This window comes from Ostrinia furnacalis, unplaced genomic scaffold, assembly GCF_004193835.3.
Source record: "Ostrinia furnacalis isolate ACB-3 unplaced genomic scaffold, ASM419383v2 OfSCF4140, whole genome shotgun sequence".
NCBI lineage: Eukaryota > Metazoa > Arthropoda > Insecta > Lepidoptera > Crambidae > Ostrinia > Ostrinia furnacalis.
Window position 1 is genome coordinate 194756 of NW_021134379.1, and position 24933 is coordinate 219688.

At 36.7% G+C, this 24933-nt stretch overlaps 1 protein-coding gene across 1 annotated transcript in view; it reads left to right on the plus strand.

Annotated features, from left to right (window-relative positions):
• LOC114358891 (probable cationic amino acid transporter) overlaps window positions 1–24933 on the plus strand; it is a 142672-nt gene that overhangs the window by 110446 nt on the left and 7293 nt on the right. Inside the window, exons 7-8 of the mRNA XM_028313052.1 lie at window positions 9880–10085; window positions 17523–17694. Of these exons, the coding sequence (XP_028168853.1) occupies window positions 9880–10085; window positions 17523–17694 (378 nt within the window). The remainder of the gene's footprint in view (window positions 1–9879; window positions 10086–17522; window positions 17695–24933) is intronic.

Sequence of the window (24933 nt, forward strand, 5' to 3'; positions counted from 1 at the left end):
GCTCTGCTGATCAGAGAAGTACCGAGAGCGGCCCTCCAAAGAATGGGCCCGGGCCTCAGATCATAGAAAGAGAATAGATATGAAGTCGCGCGTAACTACAACGAGAACCAGTGTCCCCACATTTCCCCCACCACAGCTCCCACACACACATTCAACTGTGTAAAAACAAAGCGACTGAGAGTCTACGACAACATGTGCAACCGGCTTAAAAGTGCTGTGATTGGCCAGAAGGCGTGCCTTATGGCCAATCAATGGCCGCGTGACGTGACGCACACTTTGAAAAAAGCAATTAGAGAGAAGAAAGATAAAATGGAGTCGATAAGATATCGATACTTTAAATCCTGGGGGCAAGGCTCGAAATTGGTTTAAAAAATGCTTGTATGAAAACCTTTTTATTATTATACGTTATTATTATGTTCTTTAACGATTTTTGCATAAAGGAGTCAGTTCCATTTTGTATGGACGAAAAACTCAGAATCAATTATTGGGACTAAATGAAGTTACCTTATATTAATTTACCCCAACCAAAGCTCAATGTCGTTATCGATGGAGTATAGAAGTTATAGACTGACAAAGTTTGTATGAAAAGTCATGGGTTAAGTAGGTACTTGCGATTTTTACCAGTATTTACAATATTGGTAATATATTATTATTTACTTTAATAATAATAACAGGATCACTGTAATTATTATTAACTACTATCGCGCATTAACTTTTTAATTATGGCGAAATTCGTACCGCCTATGTTTATCAAAAATAATGCCTATATTAGGCTTTCAACTAGCTCTTATAGTAATTACATAGTTGACAGTTACTAATCCCTTCTACTATTGTTATTGTTTTTGTAAAAACTTAAAAATCGCAAGCAACTCATGATTTTTTCATTCAAAATTAGAAAATAGAAAATAATAATTTACTTCTATTTATCGATAATAGGAAACCGTATTAGAACACGAGCCCTGCACTATGTTACGACCGGCACATGCGGCCGTACTGTGTATTTTCACGCGTCAGTGGATATCGGAAGAAATAAAATACATTGCGCAGTAGTTACGCATGACATAAAGTGGTTGCTAACTAAATCGTCAATGTACAACGTGTTTGAATTTTTATCACCACTAATTTCGATATCGCAGTAAATGTCACGGCACTGAATTCGTTCGTAAAAATGTTTAGTTTTTTTATTTATAAGCAAAATACCAATGGATTTGCAATACTTACATGTGATAAATGACTTCATTGTTCCTGTAGTTCTTCGTTTCACTTATGTTATTGCACGTTATGACGCATTATCCAACAATATCGGAGAACATTTCCTCAGTACGACTGAATCGCGACTAACCTGGCGTCGCGGGTGATGTTCGTTTCTGGGCATATCGCGGAGACACGCGCCACGCCCCCGTTTCACATCTATTCCCTTCTATGATCTGAGGCCCGGGCAAACGCCCCGCCAGCCCCCACCTGTGGGGGTTTTTAAAGATGTCCCCTGCATCGTGGCCCGGGCAAATGCCTCGACGGCCCCCGGCCCACTCAATTGTGGGTTACGGGTTGCCCGACAGGCCCGCCGAGTTGACGAGACCTGCCACGCAGGTGAGAAGTTAGCCGCCCGCGTGAACAGACCACGCGGACGTTGCCCAGGGTGCACCACGAGGAGGTCGCTCACCATCGCACCCCAGTTAGATTACTACCTAACCTAACCTAACCCACGGTTACTTTACAAGCTCACGGGATATTGTGTGGCTATACTAATGCTTCAACCACACCAACGCTTGCAGATCGCCATCGCCGGAGCGATCACGGCGCGATCATAAGCCAATGACAAGCGACCGGCCCATGACTGTTCCCGCGACCTGTCATTGGCCTTTGATCGCGCCGGTGATTGCGATATGCACGCGTTGGTGTGGTTGAAGCTTTAATGCCTGGAAGCTGGAAACATCGAATTTTCGGATCTATCCAGTTTATTTTGTAACTTATTATTGATACCGTGTGATAGAGCTTGTGAAGCACTTTCAGGATCAGTAGTTAACCAGTATTTTGATATATTGCACAGTTCACATATAAACTAGTGATATAAATTATCGTTTTCACCCTGTATTATAAACAGACGGAGTTCACAATTTCACGTTGACTTACACATACTGACTGTACTGTGCCTTTCCAATTTGCAATCCAATTCGCCGCTGAAAGCGCTGTATTATCGAAAGTAGATCCTTAATACATCGTTGCAGGTCTTCTGGGAAATTGGGCTGTAATCAGCTGGCTCTAGGAATGCCTCATCAGAACCCTTTATACCTTACCTTATCAGGACTCTTTATGCACTCTACACTGGATTTATCTGTATTTGCAAAATTAGATATTTTCCCGTTATTATTTTATGATTCTAAAGTTGTATTGGAAAAAAACATACGGGTCGAATTGAGAACCTCCTCCTTTTTTGAAGACGGTTGAAAATATTAACCGAGCTTCAGTTAAATACGGGGATTATTGGATTCTTGATAAGTAGTTATGGATGGTGAAAACTTTCAGTTTGGTGGCGTAATTTACTTAACTTATAAAGTAATTTTATTTTAATGAATATGGTAGTATGGTATGGTTTTAATAATATAAGGTCTTCTCTAATGGTTTAAGGGCACAAAAAAACCTTTTGCCGTTCATCCAAAGCTGTCGTTTTTTATCTTCAATCAAAGTACTCGTTCTCTCAAAACATAAAAAGCCACCTTATTTAGATGTAAGTATGAGATGTCACTTGTTCTCGTACCTAACGCAAGTAAGTAGCAAAAACCAAAACTAACAACCCAGCATTGATATAGTCTATCCAATATAGCTTGATTAGAATGACGGCTGTCAAACGAATGTGACTAGTGATGGGTATGTTTCGTACGGTTCACATAGATGTATCGATAAGTTTTCGAAAAAATGATATGAATAAATGCACCCAATTTTTCTTCATATATCTTTATTCATAAAAATGACAATTATGATTTAAATTTAAAGACAGTAAAATTTAAAATTCATGTCAAGGGTGTACAACCTAAGTCGTAGTCATTATCATCAGTGTTCTTCAGTGGTTTTTTCCTCTTGCTAGAGGGCGGTGGACATCTCTTCTAGAGCAACGGTGCTATGAATACCCAAAAAATTACCGGTGATTGATTTCCGATGTTTGATTATTTAAGAATGAAATGTTTTTTGGTTTTTANAGAGCTAACATTATTTCTACTTTTGACCACCATGAGCGCTGCAATAGATTATGTCCCCCCCACCTAGTACTTCGCACCCAGCGAATAACGCAGCGTGACATCAGCGCAGCAAAACAATTGCTATCTACAGAAGTGTCGCGATGCGATGCGAAGTGACGGCTGCAAAATAATTGAAAACGTTACGCCGACTGTCAGCTGTTTCTTTTCGAGTAAAACTCTTTTCGTTTTTTACTTTTTTCTAAAACAATTGAATATCGCCACATGAATTATTTTCTCAAAGCGGTTTGAATGATCTTACTTGAGCATCAAATGTAATCCTCCAAATCAAACTACTTCGACTTTGACGGAGGAGTACAACTGCCATCTACAACGTAGGTGTAAATATGACACCAGAATTTATAGCCATTTAGTTGACGTGAAATATTTCTATATTACTGCTGAAACTGCATTACATGTTTACATTGTTTCAAAAACAAATTAATAATGTTTCCGAGAGCGTTCTCGCGAGTGTATAAAAAAGTAATTGAAATTCAGTTGACCGAGGCAGCTTAGCGCCAAAAGTTGCCGAATAGTTCGCAAGCGCTCTCAGAACTATACTCAACTATCTGACACTTGGACACTCGTGCGTGAGTAATGAAACATGTTTCATGTTGCAAATAATAATTATTATTGTAGAGAATGTAGTTCGTTTTTTGCCCAACTTATTACAAAAAGTTATACGGACTTTGAACACTTATTTTTTACATTTACATCCGTATTCACAAACGAGCAAATCGAACACACAGCATTGAATAGAGAGAGCTCTGTGTTTGGTTCGTACACGCGCACTGTGAGACCTCATAGTAATGTTTGTGAATACGGTCGTTGGCTGGCTGGTGTTGACTGTTGACCCGGTGATGGTGATGTTTGATATCATATGACTGGATCAGATAAATCTTTGTAGTTTAATTTCATAAATAAAATCACAGTCTTTGTAAATGCAGATTAAAACATTAAGACGACTGTCAAAGTGTCAACCCTAATGCTCATGAAATGTAAATCATGTAAATTGTAAATGGCTTACCTACTAGGGCAGGGTTTCCCAAACTATGGGAACCCACCACTGGGTCGCGAGCGAACATTGAGTGGGCCCTGCCTGTAGAACGATACACCACCCTACCAATCCAAACGCTGGGCAGCGGGCGAAATGTCCTATAGTAGGTGGGTCCCGAGTTTGGGAACTTGTATTTATTTAGATGAGTCGTAGCCCAGACAACTTTGGGAACCACTGTACTAGGGGAATTGTCTGCTCTGACTACTATGCTAATGACCAAATGAATTAGCTTTTGAAAAGCAGCCTTGGTGACAAAAACTAGGGTACACTGCTTCACTAGCCTACCTCAAACGATTTCGTATGAATACCGAAATTAAACATACAAAACTGTGTCATTAGGTAGCTGAAATGAGTTATATGTAGGTAATAGGCATTCGGGCACTGAGTAGGTACCACCAGAGAGTGGTGACTGAGTTTATTGCGGCGCTTCTTCTCAGCACTTGCCAAATGTTGGTCTCGAAGCGCTGCTCAGGGCAAAATATTATAGACATGTGAAAGCTCCATAAGAGCAAAACTTCATTTTTTTATTAGTCTTTTATTTTTATTTGAATATTTAACGATTTGTAAGCACTACTTTTAAAAGTCCATGCAAATAAAGGTTTTGACTTTGACTTTGACCCTAGACTGCATCTCACTTAACATTAAATGAGATTGCTCTACATTAAAAAAATACTTGAGTGTGTACTTACTTAAATAGCTGTCTATTTTGAGGGCAAATGTAAATAAAAGTGAAACAGCATTTGAGCGAGATTTTCAGTTTTGCAAAAAACTGCAAATGCCATTTTCATTTCATCGGGTCAAAAGAATCGGTTTATCAAAAAACCTGCTCTAAATTGCCCATTTTAATTGGCACGCGCGCGTTACACGGAAATCCTTTCCATGCCCCAAAACCATTAAATTGACGACGGCAAATCAAGCTTTACACTAGCATCCTAATGTAGTGGCCATAAGGTGCTATATTGTGGCTGAAATGTACAAGCGGGCGACTGTATTCGGTTCAAAAGCATTGCCACTATTTTGGCTGGAACTAGAATCCTTTGAAATAATCTTGTTTATTTGCTTTAAATAATGATCGCGGAGAATTTATGGCAACCCCAATTTATATGAGTACGTAGCGGCGTACTGCGGGTACCATTGTTCGGAAGGAGGTCAAGTCTAGCATAATAAGAATTTCTACTAAACTGCCATCATTGTTCTAGACGCTGCAATTAAATTTGAACCTTTTAATTAAAGTTAAGCGGTGGAATGTTAGAAATTAAAATTAGAAATTACTGCCTAAGATTTTAAAAAGAAAATGACATTATTTTTACAGATATAATATCTGCATGTACTTATCTAATAGTTTTAGACTCACGTGTGTTATGATGAGTAAGTATTATTTATGATTTAAATAATTTGCAAACTCAATATGAACAAATGATAATTATTAACAAATGGTAGGATTTAGTCCAGTATTTTAAATATGATGCTAAAATAGAGTTTCTATTGTGTTTTAAGACCTATATTTTTAAAATTAACTGAAATTAAGAGGGAAATTTAACTTAATTACCTAGACTGTCCTAGACCAACGTCACGCCACTCATTACCATGTATTATGTACCTAAATTGCTTACTGCGGTCACTAATTATGTTGTAAAGCAATTATTACGCGTGCTGTCAACCGCAGTTCCAATTCAGGTCGCCTAGATTTGATTTTGGTTTCAATCCACTCGAATAAGAACAGCAACGCTTGAAACCCCCAGCGGTTTTTTTTGTATCGATGTATTTTGTATTGATGTATTTTTTTAGGGTTCCGTAGTCGAATGGCAAAAAACGGAACCCTATGGATTCGTCTTGTCTGTCTGTCACAGTAGTTTTTTTCCGAAATTATAAGAGCTATACAGTTGAAACTTGGTAAGTGGATGTTTTTTTAATACGTAATAAATCGTAAACATTTATGTCACTTGCTGCTATGGAACCCTTCATGGGTGACTCCGACTCGCACTTGGCCGCTTTTTTACTATAGAACTTTTTGAAATCGATTCAGAATGTTGAGACAGGTTTATTAAAAAAATAAAAATAAAATAAAATAAAAATAAAAATCATTTATTTTCAGACAAAAGCAGTCCATAGTTTGGTTAGTAACAATTTGAACTATTGCGATTTAACTTTGAGAAGTTGAGAAAGGCAATCATCTTGAACTGTAAATAAGTTATTGAATGTTTTAACAATGTTTTTTCATTTCAAATATTTATCTTAAGTAGTGAACGAAGGACATTATTAAAGTACGGGGACGGCAAGCTAACTACAGATCTTATATTTTTTATAGAGGCGCGACGTCGCAACAAAATACATAATTATGTCACATATTCTGTTGATGGCTATACTTACCTACTTAAACACTATAAATAACTACGTACTGAGAGTAGTGACTTGTCTATTTTAGTATTTACCTGTCATTAACGTATGATAATGGGGTCATCCATGCATGCAACCAATTTTGCTGCTTGAAAGAACATTTTAGTGACATCAACTAATCGATTGACTGATTGAGTAAATTCTAACAAATAAGTTACATTTTATCACACATTTTAGTTTGTTCCTTTAATAAACCGTTTATAAAAGATGCTTTATTTAAATGGCGTAGAGTTTAAACCAATGACCGAATGATGTAAAAAGACCAACGTTAACTTCAACGTTAACGATTCTGAGAACAAACGGTGCATCTTGACTTCGGGGCTTCGGGGAAGTTTGAACCGATGGCCATTCATAAACTCTTGTACGGCAGCACTAGGACTTTGCCCCAGTCACTTTAGTTTGTGGACCTCTGTGCAAACACTCAACTGCCTGGAATTCTGCCTCTGCTGACGTTTGTGAATGAGCCAGAGTTGTATAATTAGTTTAAGATTTCTTTTGCTTTCCCAAGATATTTGAGCAGTGTACAAATGTTTATTATTACACCTGTATAATTTTGTCTGCAAAAGACTTGTGTGTGTACCTAGATGTTATCACCCGAAAAAATAGGATACCGGACCATATTACGGATTACGTTAGGTTAGGCGTTATGCAGGCAGATTTGGCGGTACATCCATCACCTGGATCAATGAGTCGATACGTAACGTTCATATATCAAGCTTGACACTAGCAAAGGTTTCGATCGGATTACATTCGGTCGGTGAAAACTTATATTAGTTAGGTTTTTAATTTGACGCCATTATACAGAGCTCTTTATGAACTGAAAAGTTTATTAGCAACTCGTTCAGCATGCAATGTTAGTGAAGACGTCATTACTAAGTACTTTCTCCAAATACTAATAAATACGTACCTCATCATCATTCTCATCGACGTCCACTGTTGAACATAGGCCTCCCCCAATGCTTTCCATGCTGCCCGGTTGGTAGCGGCCTGCGTCCAGCACCTTCCTGCTACCTTTATGATGTCGTCAGTTAATAAATACCTATAAATTCTTGGATTATTACTATTCGACACCTATCTAAAGTATTGGATATACGAAATGCAGAAATATTTCAAATGGCAATGCCAGATTTTGTATGGAAGGTGGCGCCTTTTTTTTTTCGCACTGATTCTGCTCAACACTTATGGCTGGAGCCTATAAATGTATGGTGTTGTTTGTTTACACATACAATGTCACTATTTTGTTGCAATTTCTTACAAAACTTGCGCGCAAAAGGCAAATCTAGTATGTAAAATCATCAAACTTCTAATGCTCGTAACTCAGTTCAGACTGAGTTTAGAGGTTAAATCTAATAGTAAGTTTGGTTTATTACACTATTTTGTAATAAAATAACAAGGTTTGGTCGATGGCCGCGAGCAAAAAAAACGACGCCAATTTCCGGCATTGTCTTTTCAATGGTCAACAGGAATACTTGGAGTTGGTGATAGAACTCGGTGCAACCTTCCACAACAATCTAACAATCTAGGCTAAGTCGACAGCGTGTGAAATATGGATGAATAAACTTCAATGGCTTCAACCGTGAAAATGCTGATGTAAAATGCATTGGGTATAGTATAATATCTCTGAATAGTGAGCCTCGACTAGTAAGGAATAATAACAATAAATAATGCAATGTCACGAAGTTATGATATGACTATGAAAATAATGTGAGTTAATTGGTTTATACTAGTGGCAAACGCGCTCTCTACCATCATACCCATTTCGTCAAAGTATAATTAAAAATAATGAATATATGCCTTAATAGAAATAAATACGAGTAGGATGATGATGATCTCTTGATGAAAAAATAAATAAAACAAAAGACTGAAGCCTACCCTAAAGCTCTTCCATTCGCTCCATCTTAAATAAAACTGATTGTCCGCTGTTGGATATTTTAAAAGGGGTCTTAACTTTTATTTTATAAAACTTACCAGCGCAACTATTCTTTATAACTACATAATATAATTGTTGTGCCTTATAACTAACTAATCCGATTAACACTTAACTAAATTATGTCGCTAGAAAATATTTGCCAGTCAACATAAGCGACTCGTCAAACAAATCGCGTACAATTAGGATCTGTCAAAAGCAATGCCATCGAAGAGTTCCATTACGAGTATAAATAGCTCAAGGCCCGAGCCACAACTTCGGCTGTGGATCCGTAGCTCTTAAAGCCAAGATGCTGGTTCAGTGTCAAAATTACTGGTCTAAGAATTACGGTCTATTCCACTTTGATCACCTGGCTTTGATCACCTACGTGATCAAAGTGAACCTCCAGCGACAATTTAGTGTCCTTTGATCACCCACGGATACGATGCCTTGGGTGATCAAAGTGGACTCCAGTTAAATTATTGTTTAAGTGTCCAACAAGACTGCAGTACGTAGTTAAAATGCAGAAAGCTTAAGGAGTAACTGACAACGTCTACTTTTTGTTCTTATAAAATTGAAATAAGAAAGTTGTAAATGCGGTTTTTGTCTGAAGATCTCAAAAAATTAAACAAGTCATGCCATAACGAAAATTGATGAACAATAACAAAATACGAATTAAATATTTTACGTAAAGCAAATTCTAAATATCTCTGCAGCTCAGGTGAAACTGCCAGGAACACACACTCCATCAATACTGTATTTCGAGCAGTTGTACAACACAGCTCCACTCGGCCGCAATATTGGCATATTAATCACGCTGACACGACACACCTGCATCATAGATATTTGGCCCAGATCACAGCCAAATTGACTGACAACGTTAATTTTGCTGGTATGATGCTGCAAACAGTTTGTGGCGTTCTGTGTAGGTAATAATTTAACATAACAACAACAAATGGATTATGGTTATGGTTAACAAGAAAACTCATTTTGAATTGAAATCTGAAATTAGTCACCGATAGTTAGTGACACCGCTGTGCTGCATAGCTTTGTTATCAACTAGTTTTTAGTTAATTCGGGCCATGTAGTGACCTGTGCGACCCAGATATCCAACCAAGTATGAAAACCCGTTTTTACTCAGCCAAAGCCATTTTGAGAAGAATTTACACATTATAATGAAACAATTTACTAAAATTTTATATTACTTACACTAAGCTACTCTTTGTGGTAGGTACTATTAACTAAGAGGTAGTACTAGTACTAAGTTCGTTTTTTTTTGTCCACAGGCAAGCCTCCGGACTTCATCGCGTTCGCTATCACCCTGATGATGATGATGGTGCTCGTCGCTGGCGTGAGGAAGTCGATCTTCTTCACCAATGTGCTGAACGCCATCAACTTGAGCGTCTGGGTGTTCATCGTCACGGCTGGGGCCTTCTACATCGAACCTAAGAACTGGATGAAGAAAGGATTCTTGCCGTATGGATGGAGTGGGGTAAGTCGTCATTACACTCTTTGCTTAAATTCCCTGCGTGATTGATCAGAAATGAGGAGATCCGTAGGAGAACCAAAGTGACTGAGCCCGCAGAATCGCTAAAATTAAGTGGCAGTGGGCGGGGTACATTGCTCGTAGAGCTGATGGCCGCTGGGGCAGGAAAGTTCTTGAGTGGCGACCACGAGACGAAAGACGTTAGCGTGGGCAGGCCTCCCACGAGGTGGACCGACGATTTGGTAAAGGTCGCGGGAGGTGCCTGGATGCGAGCGGCGCAGGACCGGTCTTTGTGGATATCCTTGGAGGAAGCCTTTGTCCCCCCTGTCCTGCCCTGTAAATATAAAGTTGTTTCTACAGCATATATTATTAAAATGCAAGTATGCAGTGGCGAGCCGGTATCGCTCCTGTCCTAACAAAAGATCTAGTCTAATACTCCAATATCTAAAGTATTTCAGTTTGTTTGTAAACCACAAGGAACGTGAAACGTTTGAATTGAATTGAAATAAATCGAATTGGAAATGCCTCCTTTGTACTGTACTGTTGGCTCTTTCATGCAACACAAATTGAAACTAAACTCGAACAATACTAAACTCTTTGTGAAACAGAGTAAGTACCTACATATTAGATCGTTTTAATTGCTATTTTGGTGTAAATGCTGCATTCAGTTATTGGCTGAAATGCAAGCATGCATGTTTAATTTCATGCATTATTTTACAATTATAAATTACATCTATTAATAATAATTAACGTTGACGCTCGTTAAATCTTCTGAAAGAAACATTAACGTTTAACAAAGTAAACTTTAAAAGTAAAGTTGTTAAAAATTTCATTACCGGTGGCCAGCCTTGCTGAAATATTTCAAGTGCTCCTACGAGCGCGAATTTTGAGTATAGTTCGACGCAAAATTAAATTGCCCAATCACTCGACGCCGTTATTGACTTATCGGATATTACATACACTGTCTTTATCAGACTTGCCACTTTATACTTTACGGTCTAAGTTTAAATACGGATATCACTAAAATGAACAGAAAAATGTTTGGTGGTTTTTTATTTAACTTTTAACCTTTTTTATTTAACTTGTAACATACAGTGTGAGTCACGTTAAAGTGTACATATGAAAATAGATGAAACTAGACCTATTTTTATCGACAAAAAAGAGGTCAAAAAATTTTTGAGATTTTTTTTAAATTTTTTATAGAATTTTTTGTCTTCCAATTACTTATTGTAAAGAAAACGTAATAACTTTTAAACTAAGCGGTATATCCTGATAAAGTAAAAACAGTAATAATGCTTAATAACAGGCAATAGTAAAAAAATACATAAAATACACAAAAAGTGCCAAAAAATAATAAAAAATGATACTTTTTGAAAAAAATCTGCTTAAAAATTCGTGTTTTTTTGGTTATTTGATAAATTTCTCCAAAAAATGCCCCTATAACAGGTGGTTTTTATTGTTTTGTATTATTTTCTATCGCATTACCTTTGTAAAACCAAAAATTGCATGTCTCTATCCCTATCACAACATTTGCTATGATAGTTTGAACAAAGGCCTATCACAACATTATTCTCCTCTACAGGTAGGGACAATTTTAATTTTAACTAAAATGCTTATTTTACTTCGAAATCTTTTGTTTTTACTTGAAATCTAACTTGTCTTTATCAAAATTACAAATCTAGAGCCATTTTCAGTTTCGTTGTTAACGAAGCGTTGAATGGCGCGCCCGGAGAGGCTTAGTTCAAACGATCATAGCAAATGTTGTGATAGGGATAGAGACATGCGATTTTTGGTTTTACAAAGGTAATACGATAGAAAATGATACAAAACAATAAAAACCACCTGTTATAGGGGCATTTTTTGGAGAAATTTATCAAATAACCAAAAAAACACGAATTTTTAAGCAGATTTTTTTCAAAAAGTATCATTTTTTATTATTTTTTGGCACTTTTTGTGTATTTTATGTATTTTTTTACTATTTCCTGTTATTTAGCATTATTACTGTTTTTATTTTATCAGGATATACCGCTTAGTTTAAAAGTTAGTACGTTTTCTTTACAATAAGTAATTGGTAGAAAAAAAAAATCTATAAAAAATTTAAAAAAAATCTCAAAAATTTTTTAACCTCTTTTTTGTCGATAAAAATAGGTCTAGTTTCATCTATTTTCATATGTACACTTTAACGTGACTCACACTGTATATCAATTAGTTTTAATACAAGTATTGAGTTCACTACAAATAGTACCTATTTCTATTTTGTACAAAATAGATTTTGCTTTGACCTAAAAAATATTTAAAATAAAAAGTGTTTAGCTCTTTACTTTTATCGGAGTAAAATAATATACAATGTACTATTTCGTAATGTTTATTACTATCTTATGCTGCAGCTAATGTTATCCTTTGCTAAAATCTTATTTAATAATCATGCTTAAAAGCTGAAGTTATCCGATTTTTTCTTAATATCGGTTTGTGCACACAAACTTTGCAATAGTTGCATTTATATTGCGGTTGACTAATAAAAAGTGTTTAGCTCTTTACTTTTATCGGAGTAAAATAATATACAATGTACTATTTCGTAATGTTTATTACTATCTTATGCTGCAGCTAATGTTATCCTTTGCTAAAATCTTATTTAATAATCATGCTTAAAAGCTGAAGTTATCCGATTTTTTCTTAATATCGGTTTGTGCACACAAACTTTGCAATAGTTGCATTTATATTGCGGTTGACTGTATGCTTTTACAAGAAAGAAAATTTTAAAGAAAACTCGAGTGCCCTAGTTACAGATGCTTTGGACCTCTGTTTTCTTGCAATAATGAGAACCGGGTCACCGAGGGAAAGCATTATTAATTTTCAAAGTTTCAATAAAGCAACGACTGTGGTTTGATTCTTTTGTATTGCAAAAAGAAGAGATCTAGTTTTTAAGGTTCCGTAGGTACTGTTAAAAGTATTAAAACTTTGGATACTTAACTTGCACTTTTAATTCTTATTAATAGTTATTTTGAAACAAGAACTTAAGACGTACCTAATAACAAGACGTGTGCAAAGGTAATGATGATGCGCGCTACTCTGGCGTTAACTCCCGGATTGTCATTATACTCGTATCTCTAAGGCTGAGTTGCACCACCTAACTTTGACTGTAACTATAACGATAACCGGTGTTTTTGGTATGGAGTTTGTCATTAAACTATGATGACCAAGCCTAAATCACGGACTTAAATTATTTGAACTTATTTGATGCTAACAGTAGCTTTTTAACAAGAAAAATGGTTTTCTTGTAGAAGCGTCGCGTCGTTTCGAAGTGCAGTTGCATAACAAAGCTTAAAAACTATTCAATCATAGATTGCTGAGTTGCACAATCTTATTTTAATTTTGACAAACGTCAAAAATCTGTCAAACTTCATACAAAAAACACCGGTTATTGTCAATGTTACGGTTAAAATAAGAAGGTTCAACTCAGCCTCAAGTAGTGTTTGTGTTTTATTGGTTGAATTAAAATACCAAACTCAAAATCTATAGGCTCTTTTACACTGCGCGGATATTAGCCAAGTCAAGTCAAAAAAACAGTGGGGTGGATTCATAATTCATTTATTTTTCATGCCCACCCCACTGTTTTTTTTACTTGACTCGGCTAATTTCCGCGCAGTGTAAATGAGCCATATGACTGAATTTGAATCGAGTTTTCAGCGCTGTTTTGAAATACGAACCTAAGAGCTGCTCTGTTGGCATCCCTAGAATACCGGTGGCCGTGACGCGCTCTTTCCCGTCACTTTGTACTGACCGGAGACCTTGGCACCTTTTAGCTTATTGTCTCTGTCATTTTATATTGTTCCTCTTTGTTAAGTTTACTTTCGTTGAGTGGTCATGCTGTTATGAGCAAATAATAGTTTTCACGAAATAATTAAATAATTCATCTTAAACATTTACCATATAAAAACATAATATCATTTGTTTATAGGAAAAAAATGTTGTTTCTTGGTAATGGAAGCTCATTTCCTTCATCACTATGTGCTTGAAAAAAATAGAAAATGAAGAGTATATTATCTTTTAAACTCCTGACAATTTCGAGTTAACACATTGAACGCCAACGCGGTCAATGTTGTCCGACACTGCACTTTCCTACCAGGCCAAGTAAAAATTTCAATTTTTTTCAATTTTCGTCGATTGTTTTTTTTTGTTAAATCGTTACTTTATAAACATAAATAAAGGATTTTATTAACATATAGTTGTTTTTGAGTCTTTACATCGAATTATTAAGCGTCGGACATCATTGACCCCCATGGCCCCAGCGAGCGAAAATTCGAAAATCCGTTCCGTAGGGCCGCGCGGTCATGTTGTCGACCATCCCCGCTCGCATCCAAAAAAAAAAAGGAGAACAACCAAAAAAATAAAGAGTTGTACATTGGTAGGTTTTTGATATATTATATTACGCATAAATAGGAATATTATAAGGTATAAAATGAGAAACGAAACTAGCAGGATAAGTCTTAAATAGTGATTAAAAATAATAATAAATAAATCGATGATACCGTAAAAGGAACGCTAAAAGTGATTTTTTTCAAATTGTTTTAATTAAAAAAGGTTTAAATTTTATTTAAAAAATTGAATTTATCAATAATTCGTATAAAAATTGTATAATTACCATGTTTCATTGCGCTACCGTTATCCACATTTTTTTTTCTAAGTCCGAGCTTTACCTGAGAACCAAGTGACGTACACTAATCTTGGGAGCCACGCGGGTCAGCTTATATGAGAATTATTGAAGAAATGCTGTCCATCGGCTCAATACAGAGGTTTAAACATAGGTCTGACTCGCGGTCATCATTGTCCGACGCGGCCCGAACGGAAAGTTAAAGTGTCGCCCATCATTGTCCCCCATGGCCCGAACGGAACAGTGCCATTTTTAGGCTGGCAGCGAAGGTGTTAAACTTTACCGTATCGGAAATAGACAGAATGTTTTTGCAAACACTCGTTTTCAATCAAATATTTTCCAGTACTGGCTACATCGCAAAATGAAAATGTATCTACAGCGGAATCTGTTTGATTTTTGCAGCGACTGTTCTGAACTATCGACTCGAATGCAGATTTGATTAAGGCTACTCTTGTTACAGGCATAACCTTATTCTATATCGGACTCAATCAATCGGGAAAATTCAATTTTAGACTTTGTTTTGTTGGGAAAGAGAAAAAGAAAGGTATTTTCCTCCTACTTCGAAGTTTAGAGTTACCATTCTGTAGCGATAGATAAATCTTACACAATACGTGTGAGAACCTTGGGAAGTGTAGGCTAAATCCTTTATTTGCCTTTGGTAAATACTACGGGAATATTCCCAGTGTGCGGTGGGAACGAGACCACCGCTGCAACTATTGTGTAACCAGGATCTACAGCTTGACCGCCAATAAAAACCCAACCAATGAAGGTCAAGTTTGTCCCGGGGGAAAGTGAAACTCTAATTAGACCCGCAAAGAAATTAATCAAAAGAACATAGGAGGAGTTCGAAGTTAGGGTTCGACTTCCCTTCATTGCAAAGCGGATGACCGGTTACAAACAAAGGCCAATACTTAATATTTTTCACAAAATCGCTTAAAAGCACGGAAATCGAATAATATTTTTCACAATCATAAATGTACTCTTGTAGTAGATCGTAAATGTCCTGACGGTGATGATCATAGCTCAAATTTCCAATACATATTTGCCAGTCACTTAATACCAGCTTCCTAAACCGTGCCCCATTATACAAGGAAGGGAGAGTTTCATAGCTTCAACATTATCCAGAAGATTAACTATCATGGCACCAGATGAGCCGTAGTTGTCTTTAGACTTTAGATATACCAAGTACATAAACGTGTTAGAGCTAAATTACACGTTTTACGTGAGGAAATTCGCTGTAGAGGTGCAGACTCTAAATAACATTTAGACAGTGATGTCATTAGAAAAAGATGTAAATATATACGACGGAATTTCAAGTTGAAGAAGGCACTATGTAGTTGTAAAAGGGTGTTTATATTGCAACAAAAATGTGTAGTCTGATGTACTTGGGACTATTCCCACCTCTCGTTCCCATCGCTGCAACTCCTGTGTAGCCAGGATCGACAGTTTGACCGCCATTATAAACAAAACCAGTGAAGGTCAAGTTTGTCCCGGTGGAAAGTTAAACTGTCATTGGACCCGCAACGAAACTCATCAGAAGAACATAGGACGAGTTCGAAGTTGGGGTTCGACTTTCACTCATTGCAAAGCAGATGACTGGTGACAAACAAAGGTTTAGGCTGAGTTGCACCACCTAACTTTAACCGTAACTATAACGTTATCCAGTGTTTTTGGTTTGACAAACAGTTAAAGTAAGATGGTGCAACCAGCCTTAGTAACCTTTAAGAAATAAGATATGCATCACGGGCTACTACCGTTAAGTCGATTTGTTTTGCAGCGATTGTTCTGAATCGAATGCAGGACTTGATTGGATTACAGTAACTCGCGTTACATGGATCAACTGGAGTTTATTAGATAACCGACTTTTTGCCATCGCTACAAATCCAGTTAACCTTAATTGGCGCTGCTAGGTGAATATTCGAATACTTTCGAAGATCCGAAACGATGATTGATATTGCTTGCTTCGTGGAAAAAAGTTATAAAGTTTAAAACGCTTGATGGTAAAAAGTTTTGTCTTCTTTTGTTTGAAATTAAATCGTACAATTTTCTTCTTTAAGTTCAAGCCAACTTTTAAAGTAGTTAATAGAGTTTTAGAGCATTTTAATCAAGCTAAATCAAATAAAGTCTATGAACATCAAAATGAAAATAACTTTTTTACAAAGAACTCGAATATACACAGTGTTTTTATTTGGCACTACGTTATTGGAATCGGCCCCGATCGACTTTGATGACGTATCGTACCAGCACTAATTTGTCATGGGCTGCCGCTCAACACACGGCTTTGATGTTTACCCACTGCCATGTCAGTTATATTGCTCAGGCTGGCCTTTGACTTTTATTTCAATAAGTACCTGGTTTTTGCTTGCTTGGATATTTACTCTTCAGGTATATACGGAATGGAAAATCTTTTTGTAATCGTGGGGTACCTATACCAAAAGCCACTAACCCTTTCACAAAGTGCTAGACTCGTCCAAATCTATTGCCCGACTGTATGAACTTCATTTTTAGAAAATACGAAATAGTAGATCTCATTTTATGTCATTGCGTTAGATGTAATGGGTGATAGAAGCAAAACATAAAATAAGTATTAATAAAAATAGTCAGCATCATTAGAGCATGCATAAAAAGGCACTTCTTATCAGAATGTGATGTTTAACTGAAGATAAACGGAGAGTCCTTTCATTTACTCTAAACTTTAACTTTATAATATCGTAATCTAGCTGGCTAAGCTAATTGTCTCTTGGTTATTACGATGTACTTCGGCAAATATTCATTTGTTTCTCTTGTCGCAGGTGTTCAGCGGCGCCGCGACCTGTTTCTACGCCTTCATTGGTTTCGACATCATCGCGACCACCGGCGAGGAGGCCAACAACCCCAAGCGCTCCATCCCACTGGCCATCGTGCTGAGTCTCGGCATCATCCTCTTGGCCTACGTCAGCACCTCCTTCATCTTGACACTTGTTGGTAAGTTCTGCAACCTCTTTATCGTCCGCTTGTATGACGTCATCATGACCAGGGCGAGGAGGCCAACAATCCCAAGCGGTCCATCCCACTGGCCATTGTGCTGAGTCTCGGCATCATCCTCTTGGCCTACGTCAGCACCTCCTTCATCTTGACGCTTGTTGGTAAGTTCTGCAACCTCTTTATCGTCCGCTTGTATGACGTCATCATGACCAGGGCGAGGAGGCCAACAATCCCAAGCGGTCCATCCCGCTGGCCATTGTGCTGAGTCTCGGCATCATCCTCCTGGCCTACGTCAGCACCTCCTTCATCTTGACGCTTGTTGGTAAGTTTTGCAACCTCTTTATCGTCTGCTTGTATGACGTCATTGCGACCACCGGCGAGGAGACCAACAATCCCAAGCGTTCCATCCCGCTGGCCATCGTGCTGTGCCTCGGTATTATCCTCTTGGCACACGTCAGCACCTCCTTCATCTTGTCGCTTGTTGGTAAGTTCTGCAACCTCTTTATTTTTCGCTTGTATGACGTCATCATGTCCAACAATCCCGAGCGGTCCATCCCACTCGCAATCGTGCTGAGCCTCGGCATCATCCTCCTAGCCTACATCTTGACACTTGTTTATGTCGTCATCATGACCACGGGCGAGGAGGCCTACAACCCCAAGCGGTCCATCCCGCTAGACATCGTGCTTTGCCTCGGTATCATCCTACTGGTCTACGTCTCTACTCGTCTACGTAAGTGCTGCAACTTTCTCATCATCATCTTTCTCACCAATGGTTTGGCAGGCAACTTCTAGAAGCGTTTAGACGCTTCGAGTTATCTGACGTATAAAAGTATCTGAAAAATTAACATTGGCGTCTACTGATGACTTTATTAGCTCTCTCTGTCCATCGTCCTGAGCCTCAGCATCGTTCTCTTGGCCTACGTCAGCACCTCCTTCATCTTGACGCTTTTTGGTAAATGATACACTTTCACACCATATTACCATCATTTGAGGTCAGTAGTTTTGTTCCATTCCATTGTTAGGTCAGTATTTTCAGAATCGAGAACTAATTATTTCAATTTCAACTTGATACCAAACCGTTTGAAACGCAAACACAAATCCTTATAACGATAAACAATATCAATATCCGTTGCAAATAATATTATTTGGTGTGATTTCTCTGGATTAGATTAGTTCCGCGAAACACCCTGAAATATCTAATGCTCAGCGTATAATAAACTATCAATTGCTAGCACCCGACCCCACCCATCAAAATGGCAATTATAGTTTCCTGGAAGCCTGGAATATCTCAGAAATACTCAGAATATGACACTAATTGACTCTGATATCTTTTTCCTACTCAATAATCTATATTATCTGTATATTCTGTTAATCATACACAAAACATATTAATTACTTATCTGTTTGGACAGCGATTTGGGACATTATGTAATTATGTTATTTTCATGTCAAATAAAAACGTTAACATCTGTGTTATTCACAATTATCTATTTGTATAATCAATTTCATTCTGTGAAATTATTGGTACACTTAGGTATGCCTGATTAGTTTCGTTTGGTTTATTTTATAAACTTCGGTCGATTAGCGAAAAACTAAATAAATCAGCGCACATTCCATAAAATACACGCTAGACTTATTTTTCTTATACAAACTTCTCAACGGCATGATGTGGTTTAATTAAATTTCATTAATGAGAAATCGATACGTTGCATGTATGTTACACATTACGGACTTTAGAAACAAACGATCTATGTAAATGTAGAATTTACTTATCAAATTGTAAAATCATATTACATAAACTCACTGTTGAAAATAACATGATTTTACTTCAAAATTGCGGCACCTGCTGATGTCAAGTGCTCCTGTCTAGTTCAAACACGCTGTTACTGACACAGCAAACAACTTCAAATACTACGCTAGCTTCCCAAATTCCCCAAATAGATACCATCCAAATCAAGGAAATTATCTACTATACAATAAAAATAAGTCGGGTTTTCCTTCCTGACGCTATAACTTCAGAACGCACGAACCGATTTCCACGGTTTTGCATTCGTTGGAAAGGTCTCGAGCTCCGTGAGGTTTATAGCAAAGAAAATTCAGGAAAATTTAACAAACGAAATTCCACGCGGGCGAAGCCGCAGGCGAAAAGCTAGTTCAATCTAAAATTGAAGCTCAGTTGACTTACGTCTCTCCACAAGGAAGAGCGTCACCAATAGAATATTTGACACCATTCCCCAATAATTCGAATTCACAACTTAGTATGTATATTGAATTAAATTGAAAAAAATAGTTTAATTGAGTTGACAAAATGACGTCACTTGCTTGTATTGCCATACAAAATCTATGGGAGAGTGTCGTTTTGACAGTTTTAAAAAGAACGTCAATTGATTGGTGGCATGGTGGTGTTATCACCTCTAATATTATTGCCAACGTCCGGGTATCGCACTGCCCATAGCAACGAGCGATCCCAAATTCCTTCACACCCATCCCAAATACCGCAAAGTAAAAACCTCCCTGAATACCAGGTCAATTATTTTCATTTTCAGACTAACTGGTCAAAGCTAAACGAAACTGGGTTAGACCCAAACGGGAATACCATGGGCATCGGCACAGATACACTTATAGTCGGCCTTAGTTTCGAAAATATACGGAAACGGGAATATTCAGAGATCTGAAGTTTGACAGAACTGGGTCACACTTGACGAGTGGAACCACTTAAATTCTGCGATATCTAGAAAGTGCTAGAACAAACTAAATATAAACAGCACTTTCGCAATAATTCCAACTATTTAGAGACACTAAAAGGGTTTCTGAGTTCGTTAAATGTTTTTGGATTTAAAATTAAAGTAGATCTTGTTTTGCGAATTTATAGGTAAATGCAAATTGACAGCAGATTGAGAGAACCAGAATACTACTTATATTTAAAGATACTAAAAGGGTTTAGGAATTCAGTTTGTTATTAAAATTTCACAAAACTAAAGTAAATTTTGATTAGCGATGTTTTTATAAATGTAAAATTAATGTCATCGCATTGAGCTACGAGTAGTAGCGTCCGCGCCGTAATGAGAATGCTAAGTCAATATTATAATCTCTCATCTCGATTTAATCTCAAGCATAGATTAAATTTTAGTAAGACTTTTTAAAGAACTTTACTATAGTAGATAATTTGTATTTAATAATAGTCCCGTTAACCCCTAGCACTAAGCCAATTTATTATGCTTGTGTTACGAGTGGGCTCACTGACTTCGACTATTTGTCGAGCGGCGGAGGGTTTCGAACTGGATGTCGAGTCGGCCAGTCTGACTTGACTTGATTTGAATCATGATTCGAATCTATTTTCGTGTGTCCCACCACTAAAATGGCAATAGTTTCGAAATAATAACTTCAAAACGAACTGAATATTTACCATTATTCGGTTAATATTAAAAGCTCTTTATTGTCATTTCAATGCTGCAGCATACTGAAACTGATAATACTTAATCCTTCAACAAGTTAAATAGAATACCTACAATACTTAAAAGCTTATACTGAATGTGAATTGTTTTTGAAATATTGTTTGGCTGCAATACGAATACAATAAATGCAGCGAGTAGAAACGTTGAATTAAGAGGCTTCCATACAAAACTCACAGTAAATAAGTTGAAAAAGAACCGAAACAAAATATAGCTTTGTTATTACGAAATGTTTTCACAATTAAGGTTTTTAATACCGTCTCAGAAGAGATTTTCATTAAAAATGGCCACTTAACTTTTTTCACTGTCTGAGTTTTATTCTTAAGGTAAATCCGATAGGATCTGCAAAAGTATAATTTTCAGTTTCACCGGGATATTTTAGCGTGTCTCCTTAATTTTTTTTTTTAAAATGATTCCGCCTTTTTTCCTTTCTGAAGGTTCTGTGTTCTTAAACACTTTATTTAATAAGAAAATGATTGATTTCTCAAACTTATTTTCAGAAATTAGAAATATTTATTTGCTTTTACATGGTTGGTTTTCACCCTTACTACACCGTCTTCAAGTTGTATTATAACAAACATTTTTTGGAGTTTGACAGAATTTTGACTACATTTATATTTAATTGATTTTAATATTTGATACGGAACCCTAAAAATCGTAGCACAATGATTTTACATGGAATCGGAAGTCCAAACTCGTCGTTTACGGGGATGCAACGTCGCGAATGTAATTTTCTGATGTCACTCCACCTGTCTGACGTCACTCCACCACATCTGTATTTGCATTTCAATACATTAAATTTTCACGCTTGTTCTTAGCAGTTTGCTCTCCCTTCGGGCACATCAATCAGTATTATTTAATTTCAGATTTACGAATTGTAATGTCGAATCCAAAGATGAATTGATACAACATTATTATTTGTGGCTTTATTCGGTACAGGTACAATATTGACGCATTATTTTCAATAATTATTATTGATACCGCAATATTTCATTGGACTCTGTCCGCTCAGAGAATCTAGATATATTTTATTTCTAGGTGGAGCATTTCGATACATAGTGTGAATTAATCACTTTACTAATTCAAAATTCAAAGGCATAAGCTAAATAAGGTACGTTTCTAGCAATTATCATAAATTAAATCTGGCTTATACATTCTAACACCAGCGCTCAATTGTTACAGCCCGCAGGACAGAAAAGCAGATAAATATTATTATGTAAGAACAGAAAAGACTAACTAATAATGTTAAAGCTAAAACTAATTTTCCATTGGATTGAAAGTGTCTGCGAGCGTGATCTTGTACAGCAACACGTCAGATTTTGTTGCAAAACCACCCCTATTCCTACGACATAAGACGCCAGTTTAACTGCCGTCTGTACTAGACTATTACGCGGTACCGTCAGCGCGCAAATGTTTTTATTTGTAGTTTTTCTAAGATACCCCGCTGGCAAGCTGTATAAATATGGTCACACGAGGTGGTTACTCGCAAAACTGGTGTTAATATCGCTTACATGCGCAATATTACACTTTATTGTGATATTTTAGTCAGTGTCCAAAGATTATGTGAAAATTTTCAGTGGTTTGTCATTTCTGTTCTTGGAATTCTATAGTTACTTCATTAATCAACTTTTACTGTATTACAGCGACATTGCATACTATCCTATATCGTCGCTTCCCTCTCTGACGTAAATGACATTTAGCAAAAAAATCAGGTGATTAGACAGATCGATTCGTCTTGCAAAACTGATTAAGATGGTGTAGATAACTCGGTTTCGAAAAAAATGTCAGATACGTCAGTGAGGCAAGCGACGATATTTCGGAACGACAACATATTGTCATTCAGAAGCCTTACTATACAAAAGAGCGAGGATTTATACGTAGAATGAATTCCAGTTGCTCCACAATAATTTTAATATTAAAATCATTTTCATTCGTATTTAAAATACGTCGGACGCGTTGACGGCATGTTGTCACCGCTCAGTTTTACGGACTGGCAGTGTCGAACCAACAAAAGAGGTCCGGTGTGTAAATATGGAACCGATATTAATAATGGACGTTTACACGCGTAGGTTTAATGTTGAGTTAATTTTAAAGTTTCACAAGAATCGTCAATTTTTTCTTCTCTTTTTTTCTACTCAGACTTGAGGTCGCTTTCAAACCTCGGTCCTACGCAGAACCATTTCTCTATCTGTCTCATTTTCTCTTAGAAATCTAGTACTGGCACGAGTGGGACAGACAAATGGAGCCAATTTCGAAGTCGTTTTGTATGATGTTTAAGTAAACATCATACAAAACGACTTCGAACTTGGCTCTTTTAATTATCAGCAGTCGCTCGGTTCTTTTCATGACGTAAGATTGCTGTGGTATTCTATCATGACTTATCATTTTAAAAATTCTTACTTTTTGCGTTACAAAAATTATTCAAGACATTTATATAAGGCTTCGCATTATTTTTACTGCTGACCGAATAACAGTGTTATATTTCATCGGAATATTAGGTATAGTGTTGCCAAAACGCAATATGCCTTTATGGCATCGTCCATGCGGCCGCAATTACTAGATCACCATTTATTAAGTTGCAATTACGACAATTTAACTAGGTATTCTAGGTCACACGTTTATTTTCATGACGTAAGTATTGAGCAACTCAGATAATATATGAATTGCCTTTTAAAAAATCCAGTTTTCTTGCAGAAAATTTTTCAAGGAAGCCCTACAGTATTTTTTCCACAGAACAAGAAGTAGAATAAATCAAAATAATATCACAACACAAAGTAATCTCAGAAGAGCTAACTACCAAACATTAAATGTACGAGTATCATTTCATCGAATATAATGTTGGTCTATACATCGTCCATACGCCATAGAGACGGGGATTCTCTCTAGTTCGGCCACAATTATGTAGTTTATAGCCATTCATTAAGCGCCAATTACGACTAAGTGACATCACATACATCCGATTAAGTCGGCTGCGGTCGGCCGTTTGAGTCCCGAACGCTGCAATTTGGAGAGTGGAGTCGGAGATCGATTTCAAATCTGATATAATCAGCATAACTTCAGTCCGGCTCAACAATTCGACGATAATTTCGGGACGAATATTAATTTGATTCTAGAGATAATAGAGAGATAATGAAATACTAACCCCCTTACTAATACAAAGTTACACAGTTGTTGAACACTGTTTTAAAATGTCATTTCCATACTAAACGTCAACGCGCATTATTGGTGAAATGGGAATATTGTGTCGCCGCGTACGTTAACTTTGATGCCGTATTATGTCTCATAAATAGGACTTATGATAAAACGTTCATTTAAAATTTAACATAGTGCAGGGCTCGTGTTCTAATACGGTTTCCTATTATCGATAAATAGAAGTAAATTATTATTTTCTATTTTCTAATTTTGAATGAAAAAATCATGAGTTGCTTGCGATTTTTAAGTTTTTACAAAAACAATAACAATAGTAGAAGGGATTAGTAACTGTCAACTATGTAATTACTATAAGAGCTAGTTGAAAGCCTAATATAGGCATTATTTTTGATAAACATAGGCGGTACGAATTTCGCCATAATTAAAAAGTTAATGCGCGATAGTAGTTAATAATAATTACAGTGATCCTGTTATTATTATTAAAGTAAATAATAATTATTACCAATATTGTAAATACTGGTAAAAATCGCAAGTACCTACTTAACCCATGACTTTTCATACAAACTTTGTCAGTCTATAACTTCTATACTCCATCGATAACGACATTGAGCTTTGGTTGGGGTAAATTAATATAAGG